Source organism: Salvia splendens, chromosome 6 (assembly GCF_004379255.2).
Source record: "Salvia splendens isolate huo1 chromosome 6, SspV2, whole genome shotgun sequence".
Lineage (NCBI taxonomy): Eukaryota > Viridiplantae > Streptophyta > Magnoliopsida > Lamiales > Lamiaceae > Salvia > Salvia splendens.
Genome location: NC_056037.1, coordinates 332,348 through 351,042, shown reverse-complemented (window position 1 = coordinate 351,042; position 18,695 = coordinate 332,348). Strand labels below are relative to the sequence as shown.

Below are 18,695 nucleotides of genomic sequence, written 5' to 3'. Positions count from 1 at the left end.
TTGTTTCTCCGGTGTAGGAGTAGAAGAAGCCGATGAGGAGCTTGACTTTGTAGGGCGGATGATTGTTTGCTTCGTATCTATCTGTTCAGATCCGTTTCATCATGCCATTCGTTCTTGGTTCTTCCTCGATTGAGGCTTTGATCTTTTGAGGGAAAGTGAGAGACTCTACTCTGACTGAGGATGCAAAGCTATCAACTGCTTGTCTAGAAGATGTATGACACTGTGCCAGTTTTCAGCCAAGTCCTTTTCCTGATCAGAACAAAATACATAAATTGGTTAGATAAATGTCGAAAATCAGAGAACTATCTTGATCAAGAAATTAAAATCAACTGTTTGAACTGTACAATCAGCTAGTAGTTGGTTAAAACTTAACGAGTTGCATAGAATCAATCAAATTGTTTAATTTGTGTGTACGTAACGTTCTACCAAGAGTTTGAAAGAACATACTCCATTATGTAGCCAACAAACACCAAAGTGCAGCATATATTTCAGAATGAATGCAGTATCAGGAGGTTTGCACTACTTTGTCGAGATAAAATTGTATTGGTAGAGGAAACAATCGTTTCAAACATCAAAGGAAAGCTGCAGCATAAATTCAACCTTCCCATCTAGAAATAACAAGACAATCCAGTGACGTGTTAGAGACAACATATGACATTGTTACTTATATCTAAGTATCTCAATCTAAGTGACAACATTAACCAATGACTAATAATCCTTCAGTATTTCTCTTAGAGCAACTAATGCTAAAAATAGACAGCTAGAACATATGTGATGTATATCAAGTGTCAACTCTTTTGCTTAAAAACGGGCTAAGACGATAAACTTCATTTATTTTGATGATCAGTTAATGATAAAGATTAATCAAAGAATTAAACAGGCAAACAAGTCTATATAGGCGATCAAAGAATTAAAGAGAATTTCATCATTACCTTTGCAGCTGGTCTAAGAGATCATTGCATCTGTTAAGTGCATCCTGATGACCTCTTCTTTCGTCTTGCAGCTCTAGGTCTAATTTCCTATTTTCTATTCAGTTTGTAATTCCTCTGCCCTTTTTTCGAGTGATTTGTAGGATTCTGTCATGCATTTCAGCTGTGTCTCAGCCAAGCTGTTGCATTTTTGGGCTGACGTTAACTTCAGCAAATTGTCCAGTGAAAAGTCACCAGACAAGTGTGCAGTAGGAGATCCCGCTGTAAACCTCCATACACGGGAGTCTCCATAATCGTGACAACTTCAAGTTTCATTTGTGCCAGTGTAGCTGGACCAGGTAGTTTCTTGCGAACAAGCCCTCGTAACCTTTGACACTCTGCTTCAAGCTTGGCAATTTTCTTAACTCCATCAAGGTGTTGCTTGTTAGCCACATCCGCAGACCACATACTCATGTTCTTTTCCTCATTGCGGATTTCCACTTCTTTCTTAGCAATGTGGAGCTCATATTTAAGTGAGTTCACTTCTTTTTCACAGGACTCGATGTTTCTTCTCAAACGTTCTATCTCAGCTTCGGCCTGTAATTTGTCCTGCAATGATCTTGATAGTGCAGCAATTTAAGCGGCAGACCTCAGTAATTGTTGTTCAAAATTTGCAATTTGTATTTCAAGCTCATGTTTCATGTTGTCAAAGATTCTTGTTTTGCTAAGAATAACTTCCTGTAGTTTTAGATCATGGTCTTCCTTCAAATTTCGTATCTGCCTCGTGCGTTCCTTGAGAGAAGCATCCAAATGCGAAAGCGGCAAAGGCGTATCAAAATTAACGCTGTGAATAAGCACCTTAGATAAAGAGAAAAGGCGATATCTCCAACACAACAATTCGAAAGCGGCAAAGGCGAAATGCACTTAAACTGAGTGAGGCATGAGAGAGAGGAAGCACGCAAGCAATTGCTCCACCGAGCACGGAATCGTAAGAAATCAAATGCAACGGAAATCAATCAAAACTCACACGCAACCGCAAAACACGTGCCTCTGCTACAAATTTCCGATATTGAGGAATGTAGCGTGATATTCAGAGGAGACGATGATGACGGTGTTTGGATTTTCGAGCCTTAAATTCACCATTCTCTCCCTTTTCAAACTCTTTTGTTAGTTTGTTTTTTATTAATGAATATGCATTAATTAATAAAACCCCAGGTAGAGTATCTGGAAAATTGTTTTGTGAAATATACTCCATTTTTATGGTTATTGGAATGGAATATGAGATTCACTTGTCATAAATAGAAAATTTTAGATGAGATTTTTAACTGCGAACGTCCATTTTATATGATAAAATCAAAATGAGACTTGATAGTTCATATGGAGGATCGAGAAGTAATGATTAAAGAAATAAGTAGTATTTGGCTTAAGTATTAGTGTTACAAAAATGTCTATATAGAAAGTTGACACAGGCTTTCTTTAGCGGGAGGTCTTGAATTTAATTAGAATGGTACTTTTTAAAGGAAGTATTCATATCCCATATTCTGAAATGAACCAACTAATTTACATATATCAAATGTAATATAAGCAAAACAGGATAAACAATAGCTTTGTATTGTTACTTGTAGTGATTCCAACATCTGATATATACTACTAGTATTTAACATGATTACTTTTTGGTATTACTAGTATCGTTATATTACGGTGAATTGTATGACAAATGAGATAAATTCAAATTTCATAATGTTCTTAGCTCATATTCAAGGTTGTGGAAGAATTAGAATTTTGACAATTTTTCATTTTTTTTTACTATTTGACTTTTTAAAAATTGGTTATTTTTGTATCTCCACAAATGAAAGGCGGTCAATTAACCTTTGAAAATTTTAATGGTTCTTTCTTTTTATAAACGTAGTAAAGTTTCATTTATATTTGTTTTACATTTATTAGGAAAATACTCCATTCTTCCACAAAATATAGTCTCATCAGTGAACGATACGGATTATAATAAGAAATTTGTAAAGTAAAAGAAAGTGTTGGAGAAAAAGTGGGTAAAGTAAACAAGGGAGAACAAGTGAGTAAAGTATAAGAGAGAAACTTTTCATTTTTATAAATGAGACTATTTTTTAGACATCTCAAAATGGTAAAATAAGACTATTTTTTATGAACGGATGGAGTATTACTTTTATATACATATTTTCATAATTTCACCAGTAATAAATATTTAGGCAATTTAAGAGGTCCCACTATCTTCGATTTGTTAAAAATGAATGCTGTTTGACTTTATACGTCTGCTTAGGTTTCAAGTAAGGGTAATTAATTCCAGCTTATAAATTGATCACTCATTAGTAAGTTAATTAATTAGCTTCATTCTAACTAATGAAAACTACTTTTTGTCTTTTGGAAATTGATTCGTAGAGGCAACTTATATTTGTTGATTTATCCCTTAATTTACAAAATTATTCTTTTAGGCAATGAGTAAAAATTTTGTTATCGTTATATAATGCTATGTGTTGTATCCAACCAATTATAATTATAAAAATATTCTTATAAATCTGTCTGAATAATTAAATACTTCGTATCCAGTAATAGCTCAGAATTTCTATGATTGTATCCACAGAAATAATCAAAATAAATTTTAGCCACGACTTTTAATTCCATCCGACTAATTAATTTGAATTCATATAAACTCAAATAGGATAAAATTATTTTAAACTCGAACTCAATTATTATGTTAAGTCCTAATTCTCTACCCCCCCCCCCCCCTGTTTGGTAAAGGGGATCGACGAAAAACCATTTTCAAAGACTACATGATTGCTTTCTTAATTAATCAAGTGGACCTTGAGCACATTTATTAAATGTAATCAATTGTAATAGATGGATATAACTCATACGAAATGCGTCACTACTGGAATAGAGACACTTCAATCATGATATTATTACCTTACAATGTTTCTTTAATTCAACTTTCATATAAATTAATGCTTTTTTTCTTTAACTCCATGTTATCGTACTGGTCTGCCTGTAACATAATTTTGGTTGAGTGATAGAATTGTAACAATACTATGACATAATTTTTGTGTTGAATGAACTTCAAATAATTTAATATCTAGAAATGAAGTTTGCACTTTTTAGGTTTACAAAAAATATCATGGCAAAACTCTGAAAAATGAAAAATATCATTATAAATCTTTTTCCTTATTTCGCTCTTAAATTTATTAAGGACAAATATTTGCACTCGCTAATTATTTTAGATTGAATATTATAATACTCGATTTAGTCTTCAATTATGAAAATTAAATTGATTTATTCTATAATTAATTATTTTATAATTATGGAAATTATCTAAATTTTATAGCGCATAAAGTTTGAACAATATTCTTTTGAATTAATTTGATATATTTTTTGTTTCAGAAAGCCATATGAGCTCATTGCGCGCGCACATACGAGAGAGGACTGTTTCTTAGTGGTGAATTAGTAAATAGAGTAGAGAGAGATTAAGGAGTACTCCCTCCGTCCTAAGATATTAGACTCATATTTTACTTTGAGGTGTACGAACACACTTGAGCTATTTCTATTTATAGTAAAAATTATGGAATTTAAGTATGATTTGGCTACAATTTAATTAACACCTTTATTATAATTAGCAGTAAAATAATGTTAAAAATTTAATTATTCCATTTATTTTAACTTTAAAAATAAAAATACCCATTTTTTATGTAAAATACTTAAATTGTCCAATTATGCATGTACAATTTATGCACATTTTTATTTGACTATTATAGGAGGGATCTAAAAGGAATATGGAGTTTTAAAATTATGAGGCATTCATACATAATTTTATCAAGAATCAAGATCCTACTCAGATTTGTGGTTAAGCTGTCACAACTTCTCAGACACAAGTTTATGCTCAAATAAACATGACATTCCAATCATAACCATATCATAGCTCATTGCTGTACTTGAATAAATAACAAGATTTTCTGCATCTAATAATCTCTTAGCAAAACAATTCAAATTTGTACTATAGTACAACACCTAATGATGAAAGATTGTGTGCAATATGCATACATATCATGTAGCATAACATAATTGGTTATAGAGCATGCTAAATTTCCAATTTGGCCATTTGACACTAAAAGAAATTAAGACTATGAGAGATTGCATTAGAGAAATTATGCAGCATATTTCATGATTGTACTACCATTCATTCATTAAATTTTGAGCTTCATATTTCGAATGGTGTTGATTGATGGATGATGATGTATAACAAAAGGTAAACATTGTGTATGTGAATAATGAAGGAATACAATGGTGGCGAAGGTATATTGATTAATGATGTTTATGAGTTAAAGTCAACATTGGCAAGATCAAGCAGAATAAAGAGAAGGAGAAAATTGAAATACATTGATCACAACACATGGAGCTGCACAGGACATTGGACTTCACAAGTTTTCAAAAGAAAAATTACTTACCTATATTAGTCTCTGAATCATGCATGAGAGTTTTTAATTAAATTTTAACTTTGTTGTCTTCTCCTTTTCTTTGGCTTCTCAATCTGCTCATCATTTTTCATAGATGTATCCCCATTGATCAATAATTTATCTGTGTTCCTCTTTGTAGCAGTGCTGCAAGCATCATTTCAAGAATGTAAACAAATACTCAAAGTACTCTAGATAATCATTGAGATGTTTGAATGAACCTGTCAGCTCGAGACCATTCGTCCGTGTTTTTATCCAACCATCGAGCCCCTCCTGTATGGGGAGCAAGCAGAGATCCTGATATGTGAAGTATCTCTTCATCAAAGCTGCACAAAAATGTAGACAGATTGATTTAACAAAGTCGAAAGAACCCCTCAAACAACTCTACAATAATCTATGAGAAAGATAATGTATATCAAATATACTAAAAGGATGAAGTAAGCAACAATCTCTTGATGACAAATCTATATCAGCACACACGATCTAATAAGTTCTAATTGTCCAGTTTTTCTAAGCCTTTAAATGTTGGGGAAGGTAGCAGAATCCAAATTTGAGATATAAGGGTCTGCAAATCACCTCTTAACAGTAAATCGTAGAATTGCTCCAACTTTTATCTTATGTTTCCTGTGTGTTCGACTAACGTAAACTTCTTCTCCACCTTTCTGCATTATGATTTTATACCAAGCCTGAGTAAGTATCTTCAGACACAGTAGTAGCCATATTTTTCAAGGCCATAGCACTTACAACTTTGTGCTTGAACTCATCACGAATGTCGTCATCTGCTATTACAGCAGACGAGAAACCAAGAACCACAGCATGTATCGAATTGGGAGTAAGCTTAACAACCTCCCCCTCTGAAATAGAGCAAGAAAAAGTCTCAAATAACTTAAATCATCACTTAAACTTGTTCGATACACAACAAGTCGGTAAATTACCTAAAACCATGTCGGGCTTGGGATTGAAAAGCAACAGTTTAGCCTTCAATTGCACGCCAAAACATGGAAAAGTTCCGGGCACAATCTTTGCCAAATTAGAACGTATACTCGGATCATATGCCAATACCACTCCACCAAACGTCTCATTATACCTATACAAAAGATTAAAAAAAAATAAACTTTCACACAAACAAAACCCTTCAAAAATAACCCAAACAGGGCGGTTGCAATTTCCAGAGCAAATCAACAATCTAACAGCACAAACGAAATTTTGAAACTTACGTGAAGAGCAGGGAGCTAAGCTCACTGAGAATGGCGTCACTGGCGCAATTTGCCTTGGAGGGGTGAAGAAAAACCACCAAATTCGCCTCGCACTCTTCGAGTCCCGCCATTGAGCTGATTATCAGCGACAATCACGAGCTGTCTTGAGGCGATTGCGTTCAATTGATGCTGGTTAGGGTTTTGGCAAAGACCCTAATTTCAATTTTGGGCCGGGTCACAGCCCATAAATAATTACATAATATTGGGCCATTTATGGACTTTTTGGTACTGTAGTAGGTAATATCGACTAAACACTTTATTAAAATCGTTTCCGAACTATTTTGAACTGGACCAAACTAGCCATATATGTGATCTCAAATTAAATTTATTTATTACTATAAAACTAATTACTTTTAATAAGCATATTAAACTTAATTGTTACTGAAGCAATTTACATTTTTCAAAAGAAAAATATAATCTTTGAATACTCCTATAAAATAGTACTTTGTGTGTTCAATTGCTACAACATAAAATACAAGAATACCCTCGAGTCGAGTGCATATGCCAGTTAGTATTTATATTCCAATAAGTTAGCCAGGGGTGATATTGTCATTTTTATGTATTGTATCTTCTCTGTTTTTGTTAAAGTAGCTACCTAAATGTATACGTAAAATAAAGTGGTTAAGAAACCTAACTAAAATGAATATGTGTACCATAAAAAACCTACCACACATGAAGTAACTTCATTGGGTGTAAAGAATGTATACGAAACATGATTGATAGCAACAACAAAAATTTAATCCTATGTTTATTTAACCGAAAATAAAGTGGATCTGAATGTGCTATAATATCCTACTAACGATTCGGGTGTTCTTATTGTATCAAAAACCAACAAATTTTTATGTTATTCACTTTTTTCTATGTGGATGGATACATATTTTAATATGTTATACTACATTAAAAGATGCATCTAAATTTGAACTTTGAAATATATTCACACACTTATTCTGCACCTATATGAAAAAGGTTGTGTTCCTTATGTAAAAACACGTTCAACGCCAAAAACTGAGCAATTAATAGATTAGTACAGTATAGAAGCTGATCGTAGTATAGTAATAAAAAAGGCAATGAAAACAATGTGTAGACAAAATCAAATGTTCTATCTAAAATCACTACACAGTGAACCATATGACAAATACAAAAAGCAGCAGAAGTAAAGACGCAATCAGGCGTCAAACAACCAAAGACAGAGTGAGGTGGTTTTACAGCAGTCCCAATCTGCATGAGAGGTTCTAAGCAACCACAAAAGAAGATACGTAGTTTACAATTATCGACATATTAAATGCATGTGTCACATATTTTACATCAGTTGATAGCTATGAGGAAATTCAAAAGTAATGGGGATTTAGCCAATTTACTGCATGTACCTAAGATCGAGAATCGTCATATATGAGAAGACAAAAAGAATCAAAAGATGAAGAGACCAATAAACATGGATCAATGTATACTAACACACAAGTGTAAAAATGTTGATATATAAAAGGACCACTTCCTTGCTAATTCTATACATCAACTATCCAACAAACCTCATTAATTGATCTAGCATTTTATTTAATAGTAGTATGTCTGTCAGTCAAATTCCACGAGCATATCATCAATATATCACAAATTATTAATTAATATCCCGCCCATAGTTGGAGATTGTGATTTTTCTTAAAAGAGAAATCCCCTTATACGTGTTTCTATGAAAAAAGCCGAAATAAATAGGCCCACAAAATAGAAATACACAACATGGCGTCTCTTGCATAAAAGAATATGTCTCCTTATATCCTTACATTGCCCCTCTATCACCACGCCTATCTCTGCTTCTTTCACCTTCAATTATTAACATGCTTGTATAATTTGGTCCCATTTTTTCCCTTCCAATTCTATGAAATCCCATTATTATGAAAATATCATAGCCTAAATCATTTGAGAATACTATTGTTATGCTTGTGGATATAAATGATCAATTTGAGTGGGAAACTATAGATATTGCTTCGTCTATCCAAGAATAGTATACTAACGTTTCGACCAAGGTTTGAGAAAATCAGTTCGACGAAGGTGATTAAACGAACTGACGAAGGCTTGATATTTTTCTAATATAATCATAAACAATAATAATAGTAATATTTTTTTAACACTCTATTTGATTGCTTATAATTGTTAGTGATCCTTTACTCACAGAAAACCCCATTAATGATTAATCTCACCACTAATTTTAATTATTTGATTATACTTTTCAAATAATTTGGAATATTAGAATCGGTGTAGGACAACAAAAGCATTAGCTCATAATGATAAGACTTTGTATTGTTTTTCAAGTACATACATCATTGGCTGATTTTTTTTAACCATATATACTAATGATAATATTTATAAACCTATGCCATATATGATCTTGGTACCCTTAGATTTGCTTAGTTATTAGTACTACTTAATTACTCCTTATACTTATATTAAAGGAAGACAACATATAACATCAAATGATGATGAGCTTTTATTAATGGGGGGATTGTGATTCATCAAATTGATTTTATTGTTGTATTTCTAACGTTTGTAGCACCAACTATGTTTTATTTTCATTTAAATGTTTGTGATTAAACTACATAATCGAACCCTATTTGTAAGCTTAATATGATATTTAAAATGCAGCAAAATCGTTTTTTTGTAGAAGTTTGAACTAATTTCAAATGTTTTCGAAGTAGTCACATATATCAACTACTTCTCTCCTCGGATCCCACAAAATTCAACTACTTCGATCCCTCAAATTAATGGCTCACACCACGAGAATTTAATTTAGTTTTGTGCCCATAAGAAAATTTAGACAAATCTTTAAATGCCAAAAATTAAAAGATTAGTCACTTGTTTGACATGATTTGATAATTATGCCAAAAACTACAAATTAAGTCTAAATTAACGTAGTGATTTAAATGGCATTACTACCATCGTCATATTTTGCAAGCTAATTAATTTTTTCTCCTACAATTTTCAATATGAAGATAGCGAAATTTTGCTAGATCTGTTCAAAAACGGAATATATATTAAACATAAATTAGTGAGACAAATTTATCCTTGATTAGCATAATTGATTATAATCTCATAGACGCGTATTGGAGCATGCACAACCGTGCTCTTCATTATTAGAGCATGCACAATTGTGAACTTGGCAAGCTTGCCGTGCCAACGACTCAAACTCGCCTTTACCTAAGGCACCGTTGTTAATGCACGTTTACAACCCAAATTATGGACGAGCTCTATAGTTTGTTGTAGAGATGAGAAAAACAATGATGAATCAACTTATTTATATTTTTATGCATTTTAAATGATTCATGAAAAGACAATCAAAAACAAAAATTTCCTAATTCAGCGCAAAATTATTAGATATTCATGTCACAAAACGCAAACCATTTATTTATTTCTACAAATAGTAGATGATGGGTGTATCGAATGCATGCTCGACACGTGGGCAACGGTGTTGAAATTAGCAAATGGGAAAGCATAGCGAATAGAGAGAAAGTATCCGGTGCGATTGCGGCCAGTTTAAGATGCAACGCCCTCGTAATTTGCGAACCCAGCGCTGCCTCCTGACCGTTGGATCTAGCAATAGATGCACGCGCGCACTGGAATGTGGGCCCCACCGGGAATTGCAGGAAATGCAGAGAGAGATAAGAGTAGTAGAGAATCCTGCAGTCGGACTTTGTACACAAAAGTAGGACTATTTGCCTTCTGTAGTAAAGTAGCATTTGTACATTGAGCAATATATGACTGCTGAAATTAATTTAAATTTAATACTGTCTGTACTAGTAATTTTGTTTAAATTCGTTACTGATTTATAATGTTAAAAAGTCTAATTGACAATCACACTTTTACTCTCCACACTTAAAATCCATGACGCCGAAAAGACACTTAACATTATTAAGTGACAATTTTGTATGTTGTACTACATCACTGTTTTTTCATACAACTTTAAAAATTAATAATACGTGTATGTGATATCGAATTAATTTTATTGTTGACTTGTGTCATTCATACAGAAAAGAGCTCTAGTATCATATCCCCCACTTTTACCCCTATTGAAATTTAGGTGAATATTTATGAATTGAGAAAGATATTTGCATCATTTAGGCTTATTTTTTTCTTTTCTACATAGGTCGAAAATGTTTTGCTTCACGTCTAAGTTCTTTCTTTTTTCTTTAATTTGCATGGAATCTTCTTTGATTACTCTAAGTTGGTTGCAAAATAAATATGAAGAAATCAGTGATCAAGCAACGCAGCTCAAGATTCGAGCTTATGCCGATGAGATTAGATGAGAATGAAGATAGTGAATTGTGAAACAAACTTTAACGTAGAATCTTATTGAACCAGTAAAACTTGAAGTGTTACAAACTAACTATCTTTTTACCAGTATTTATACAAGCTAAACAACTAAAAGAATGAACAAGATCTTCATTCTTGAATCGGTTGGAACCGCTGCCAACAATAAGATCTCCAACGGCTAGTAGCGGTTAGTTTCAACCACTTTTCAAACTTGTTTCAATCTTGATCTTGTATTGTGCATTCCACTTGATTTAGCATGCATCCTCATTGCTCTTGTACAGCCTCATACTCTTAACAAAATATGTCTAAAAATGTTGGACAACAAAAGAGTACTCCCTCATTCCCAAGGAAGATGACCCATTCTTTGGATGACATGTGATTTTATGCGATTTTATTTTATATATTAGGTGGAAAAAGTAAAGTAAAAGTGATGAAATAAAGTAGAGATAAAAGAATTTTTATTTTTAGTAATGAGTCATCTTGGAATAAGGCTGTCAAAATATATCGAAATACCGCACTTACCGTACCGAAAAATACCAAATTTTTGGTATGCCGCACTTTTCGGTACGGTATGATACCTTACCGACAGATTTAGGTACGACAAATGTATGAATTTTGTATATACCGCATTATACTGCAATTACGGCGTATACCGCAAAATTAACGGTATATACCGTAATTTTGCGGTATATACCGTTAATAATTATATATATTTAATATATTTATTATTTATAATATTATAATATTTTATATTTTCAAATGTTATTTTCAATATTTTATATTTTTATATATCAAATAGGTACCGCAGCATGGTACGGTATACCGAAATGTCGGTACGGTAACGATTTTCATATTTTCATATACCGAATTTTCGGTATACCGAAATGTGGTATACTGAAAAAATCAGCACGGTACGGTATCATGTTTTCTCATACCGTACTTTTCGGTACGGTATACTGTACCGATCCAACCCTATTTTGGATGTGATAAACTAAAAAAAGAAAATGAGTCATCTTTAATATGATGAAGAGTGTATATATTTTGATGAATGGACAGAGATAATAATTGGTTCAATTAATTCAACTTATTATTCGGATAATTGAATAATCATACCTTCATGCCTAAGAAAATTACTACCTCCATCCCATAATAAGTGTCACATTTTACCATTTCGGTCCGTCCCAAAATTAGAGTCACATTTTACTTTTACCATACATGATAAGTAGACCCCACATTTCACCAACCAATTCTAGTCCCATTTTATTATAAAATTAATATATATATATAAGTGGGACATATAATACACTAACTTATTCAACCCACTTTTCTTTACATTTCTTAACACTCGTGCTCATTTAAATGTGATACTTAATGTGGGACGGATGTAGTAATACTCCACTGCCACTACTACTCTATTGGTATAATTTGCAACGAAATTAAGTCCAATAATTTAGACAATGTAAAAGTATTCACTTTTCAAGAAGCACTTGTCTTGTAATAACGTAGAAAATATTTTTGGACGATTTAGTGGGAACTAAATAATTACTTGAATTACAATAGAATTGCACTAAAAATCAGTTGTACGTCGCATTACAATCTCCTAATTACTTCATATATTTAACTCTTGCAATTATAAATTTTAACTTTTCTTCTTGATTTAGAAATTCAAATGCAGTTATATACACATTTCTTCGCTTCCGTTCTCGATGATTGTTTTATTACGAAAATTAGGACTATAATTGAAATGATTGAGTATGAATTATAAACCAACTATCTAGGAGGTTACTTATAGTATTACCGAGCATTCACCTTACAATAAAACATTACTAATAATTGATACAATTTAATTCTTGTTTACTACACTACAATTAAAGCAATCGGGTTGCGTTAGTGTGCTAACTAATTTACAGTAATAACTAATAACTTTCAATTTTTTGTATTAAAATTATCAATACAAAGAATAATTATATTAATACAACATGTAAATTTAAATATCAATACAAAGACATAATTTATCAACACAAGAAAAAGAAAGATTGATAAATTTATGTCTTTGTGTTGATATTTTTAACATATAAAATTGATATTTAGTTATTAGTTATTATTGTAAAAATTTAGTATTTGATCCCAAACCTAAATCGGGTACAGCAATATATATACATCCTAGCAATGTGATTAATTTGGCCCTTATACTAAAATCGATTAATTAATTGCTACGATTTCGCCGAAACAAATCGTATATTCACAATCATAGATAATAATAACATGGTTCAATAATTGGACATAGTGCTAACACTGCCACGTAGGTTAGAATAAGCCACCCTATGTAATTAATAATTAATTAATCAAATAATGTTAGGGACAATAATTGGTGATCAATTTTTTTGATTACTATTTGAAGCATATCTACTCTAGATTAGCTCGTCCGAAATTCGAGCATTTGAAGTATATCCAAACTACTCTAAGCATGTCATATTATTTTTCCCCATTCGTCCATTTCTTAATTCCAATTATGCGCAAAATTGATATATTTATTATTCTTCCTTATTTAAATGATGCCTACAAAAATGTTGAAAAAATTATTATAATCAAACAAATGGATAAATAAGAAAAACATATTATTATATAGCTTATTTGGTGTTACAATATGTAGTTGTTTAAAGATAGTGTTATTAATAGTAGATTTGATATCATATTACTGCTTGATGGATCCGCGAATTTCTGATGTTTGTAAATGCTGGTAGAGAATAAAGACTACGACACAATGAATTTACGTGGTTCGATTTACTGAAGTAAATCTACGTCCACGGGAAGAAGGGAGGGCAAGATTGTATTGCTTGATCTGGGATTACAGCTTACAACACAGACTTGCTATATGCTATTTTATCTCTAGAGAGCTTAACCCTTTTCTATCTGATCTAAGTTCTATTTATACATTGAACTAAGGTCGTGGTTTGCAGCCCCACTAACAAGATCGTGGGTGAGCAATAACTGCTCAATAACTGCTTCGTACCACTAAATAGATCGTGGGTATAGCGGAGGTCGTGGAGGCCTTTCATGAGTCCACTAACTCCTAGTTCGGTCGAATGCTGAGACCGAACTGCTGGACTTTACCGATCAGCTCTTGCCGATCTGAGAGGAGAGCTTGACTGGTCGGCTTTTACCGAGCTGTAGGCTGAGTCCGAACTCTTTGGTCGTGCCGAACTCTTTGGTGCCGAACAGATACTCTTTCTTGGGCTCTGGGCTGATGGGCCGTCACTATTATGGGGCTTGCCATTAGGGTTTAGTTCGTACCCCATCACTACCCCCCCCCGAAAAGCGAAGTGAATCACTTCGGCGAGGTGAGTCACTTCGGCATTCTGGATAATGGTAAGGGGGAGGCTGACGTCAGGGGACGTGCCTTGCGCGTGCCTGCATTAAATGCGACAGTAAAATCCGGCCGTTGAATCCTGAAAAGGTGGGATTCGAAACGGCGCAACGATCTCGAAATCTTTCCCGAATCTGATAAATATGCTCCTTTTTCCTCATTTGAACACCTTTACTGTTGCGTCTTCTATACTCTCTCTTTCTCGAGAAATTTTCTTCCGCTTTCAAGAGCTTCTTCAGACTTTCTTCACCTTCAAAAAGTAAGAAAAATGTCTTCTTCTTCTTCGGAGTCGGGTAGCGGTAGGAAAGGGGATAAGGGGTCTTCTGGCCGGAAAGAGTCCGGGGAGAAGACCGTAGAGTATTTCCATAGTATTTTGAGTAAGGATACTGTGATATCCCTACCCGAAAAATACTTTTTTCCTGGGGGGAAGGCGGTGGTACCTGACGGTGATCATAGGGCTGACTCCCCGCCGGAGGGGTACGCCACCGTGTACGAGGCCTGCTTAGAATGCGGGCTTCGTTTCCCCCTCCCTTCTGCCTTTATAGATTTACTAGATTTTTTTCAGCTTCCTTTAGGCCAAGTGACTCCGAACTCTTGGAGGCACTTGTCGGCCTTCGCTGCCGAACTCCGTAGGTTAGGAAGGGATTTGTCTTTGAAGGCGATCCTTAAATTCTTTCAATTTAAGAGGAAGGGGTCTTGGTTTTACTTGATCCCTTTACAGCCCTTTAGGGCCTTTTGTAAAACGAAGTGGCCGAAGTGGCAAAATCGCTTCTTCTACTATGATAGGACCGCGGCTCCTAGTTTTCCCTGGAGAGGGCCGGAGTCCGTTATCCGTCATCCTCGGCCTGAACCGTTGGACGAGCTCGATGGCGAGCTCAACAAGATTCCCATAGTTAGGAAACAATACACGGAGTCTGAGCTCGTCAAGGGCGACGTCGTGTTCGACATCTCGTCTTCGGACGAAGAGGCCGAGGGTGAGGATTTCTCTTTATCTTTATGCTCTACTGCTTTAACGAAGAAAATCTGACTTTGCTTTCTTGCTTTTTGGCAGTGTACATGCTGAGTAAGGCTAGCCGCAAATCTTCGGAGTCCAAGGAGCCGGAGAGGCCGAAAACCACCAGCTCGGCGTCTGATGCCGAGAGGACTCCGAAAAGGCAAAAAACCTCTTCGGATCCGAAGAAGCCGGAGTCGACTTCGGCAAAGGGGAAGGGGAAGGCCCAGAAGCCCCCGAGAGCGCCAGAGAAAGACGTGGTCCTGGCGCCTCCTTCGGAACATATCTGTGAGCCGTTTTTATGGCCCACGGACTTCGCCGAGGTGAATTCTCTTCTTGATTTTCTGGCCTTGCTTTTTTCCTGTATTTTTTGTGGCCCCTTTGTTGACTTTTTTCTTTATCCATTTTCAGAGGAACGATATGCTCTCCAAGCTCGTCGCCGTCGAACTCTCCAAAGCGTCCAATGACTATGCTGAGATGCAGAGGAAGTTGGCGGCTGCTTGTCATCGGGCCGAACAGGCTGAGGCTAACTTTGAGAAAGCCAGAGCTGCTAGGATTTCGGCCCAGGATGAAGCTCAGTTTGCCAAAAACCAGCTCGTCATCCAGCGAGAGCAGACGAAACGGAGGGATGCTGCCGCCGTGGCTGCCCAGGGGGAGGCTCTCCGTGTTTACACGGAGAAACTCTTTTTGAGCAGCCAGTTCTCGGCCTTTGTCGGTAGTCTGGTAAGGCTAATTGCCGATAAGGGCGAGCAGGGGGCCGACGTCGTGCTGCCTCTGTACAGCCGAGAGATAGCAGCTCGGCTTCAGAATCTGCCGCTCCTTGAGGAGCTCGCTTCATCCTCGGTCCTGCTTTCTGCAGACCGAGTCCGGAGTTGTCGAGCTGATCGGGACGAGAACCTGGAGGCTATCTTTGCCTCCGTGGGACCCGTTTCACCCGCTTCGACTTACAACGGAGAGGGTGAGGCCGAGCCGCTGGAGCTGGAGGCCGAAGTCGAGCGGGCCGGGCATCCGGAGAAGGAAGCCGATCAGGAGGCGGAGGCGAGGCCGGCAGGAGGCGAGGCCGAGGCTGAGGTAGCTCAGGAGAAAGAAGCTGAACCAGACCAAGGAGCCGGAGACGAAGCTGGTGGAGTATGATTTCGTCTCCCTTCCCTTAGTCTAGTTTCTTCCTTGTAAAATGGCCTTGAAGCCCTCCTAGTGTAAAAATTTTCCTTGTGAATGAAAAATTCTCTACACTTGTCTTCGTATAGCTTTTCGTACTCGCCTTTATTCCTGTTGTATTTTACTATCTGCTCGGTACAGCTGCCGAACTAATATAGCTGCTTTGTACTCAAGGAGATGGAGATACTTCACTGGAAACGGCTGTACTCTTCGGCTTTAGACGAAGCTGAGAAAAGAGCTATAGCCGATCAGACGAAGAATGACGAGCTTCTGGCTCGTTTAGTGAAGCTGGAGGCCGATAATAAGGACTTAGAGTCCGATAAGAAGGATCTGGAGGCCGAGCTGAATACGACCGTTGCTGAGAGGACTGCGTACGAGGATTACATCCGTGTGCGCGGGGGATTGACCATATCAGATGTTCAGAGTCGAGTTGACGAACTGTGGGAGGAATATCATGTACTCCGGAGGAACAATGCGCTGGAGAGCTCGGCTTGCCAACAAGTTGTGAAATCATTACGGCGCTGGGCTTCTCGGTACGACATTGTTCTTTCTCGGCGCCCCTCCATAGAAAGATTCCTTCGGCATGTCGTGCCAACAGATGCTCGCACTCCAGATCAAGCCTCTGGTTCCCTTGTTCAAAATCCTACTTCCAGTCAACAACGAACTCCGGAACAGCCGGAAACGTCAAGACGAGAACGGGCTCAGGAGCAACCGGAATCGTCAAGACAGGGACGGACTGAAATTCGCCGAGGAGTTGTGACTATGAGCGAGCAAGATCAGCAGATGATTATTGCAGAGACTCTTCATCGCCGAGGTGTTAGGACTTCTCGGGCTCGGGGAAGAGGCGTTGGGTCGAGGATAGCATCTCGTCGACCTGCTTATTCTTCATCTGCTCGGAACAACCGAACTCGGCTTCCAGAGGATTTTGCAGATAGGTGGCTTAACTTCAGCAACCCTGGACAGTAGAATAGTCCTTTGTAATAGCGTAACGCCATTTTGTAGGGTAGCTGAGTTGTATGCCGAACAAGATTTGAAAAATGAAATTTTGTTTTCGCTTCTAACACTGTATTTACAGCTTAGCGAAAAAATTTCATCGTACTTGTCCTCGGTCTTATGAAGTAAACTTCTTTGACCGGACTTGGTCCTTGGTCTTATGAAGTAAACTTCTTTGACCGGACTCGTCTTTGGTCTGATGAAATAAACATCTTTGACCGGACTCGTCTTTGGTCTGATGAAATAAACATCTTTGACCGGACTCGTCTTTGGTCTGATGAAATAAACATCTTTGACCGGACTCGTCTTTGGTCTGATGAAATAAACATCTTTGACCGGACTCGTCTTTGGTCTGATGAAATAAACATCTTTGACCAGACTTGGTTTGTGTTCTAATTTGGCGATTTTTGTCGCCGGGATCGAACTTTCCCTGGTCCTAATTCGGCGAGTTTTATCGCGTGGATCGGACTTTCCCAGTTAACCGAAGTGGTCTTATGCAGTAAACCTCTTTGACCAGACATGGTCGTCCCCGGTCTTATGAGGTAAACTTCTTTGACCGAACTTGGTCGTCCTAATTCGGCGAGGTTTATCGCGTGGATCGGACTTTCCCTTATTGCAGTTCGTTTCAGACGAAGTGCTTGTTAAGCTGAATTGCGGTCTTGTATCCTCCTTGGAAGCTTGGACTCACAATCGTTGGCTTATTGCAGTTCGTTTCAGACGGACTGCTTGTTAAGCTGACTTGTGGTCTTATATCCTCCTTAGAAGCTTGGACTCACAATAGTCTTTAATAATCGATCTAAAAAGGGGATCAGTCTTTAAAGAACGATATACCTTGGTACCATTTGTAAGAGACGACAAGCACATAGAGACAAAACACATAGGGAAAAAATGAAAAAGACGAAAGAAAAAAACTTTAAACTTTTTATAAAACGACAAGTAAAAGGTACAAGTAAAAAACAAACAAATAAAAACATATACCCCTATGACCGAACTAGACACGAGACGGACTGACCGGACTTTTGTCTCTTACAAGTGGAACTTCTTGAGGTTGGAGACGTGCCATGTTCGGGGTACTTGTTCTCCTGACATGTGAGTCAATTTATAAGACCCTTTGCCGAGGACTTCTGACACCCGATATGGACCCTCCCATGTGGGTTCGAGTTTGCCCAGCTTTTCTGCTCGGCTTACTTCGTTGTTTCTCAAGACGAGATCTCCCACTTGAAATTGAAGCTTTTTCACCCTTTGGTT

At 36.5% G+C, this 18,695-nt stretch overlaps 1 protein-coding gene and 1 pseudogene across 1 annotated transcript; both read right to left on the bottom strand.

The window, feature by feature from the left end:
- Positions 1-1,077: 1,077 nt before the first annotated feature.
- LOC121807838 lies at positions 1,078-5,402 on the bottom strand (annotated as a pseudogene).
- On the bottom strand, positions 5,215-6,762 carry LOC121806988. The gene is made up of 6 exons (XM_042207172.1): positions 6,601-6,762; positions 6,319-6,470; positions 6,128-6,237; positions 5,960-6,045; positions 5,605-5,709; positions 5,215-5,530 (listed from the first exon to the last, which is right to left on the bottom strand). The coding sequence occupies exons 1-6, from the start codon at positions 6,708-6,710 to the stop codon at positions 5,422-5,424; spliced, it is 672 nt and encodes a 223-aa protein (XP_042063106.1). The 5' UTR covers positions 6,711-6,762; the 3' UTR covers positions 5,215-5,421.
- Between the last annotated feature and the right edge of the window lie 11,933 nt (positions 6,763-18,695).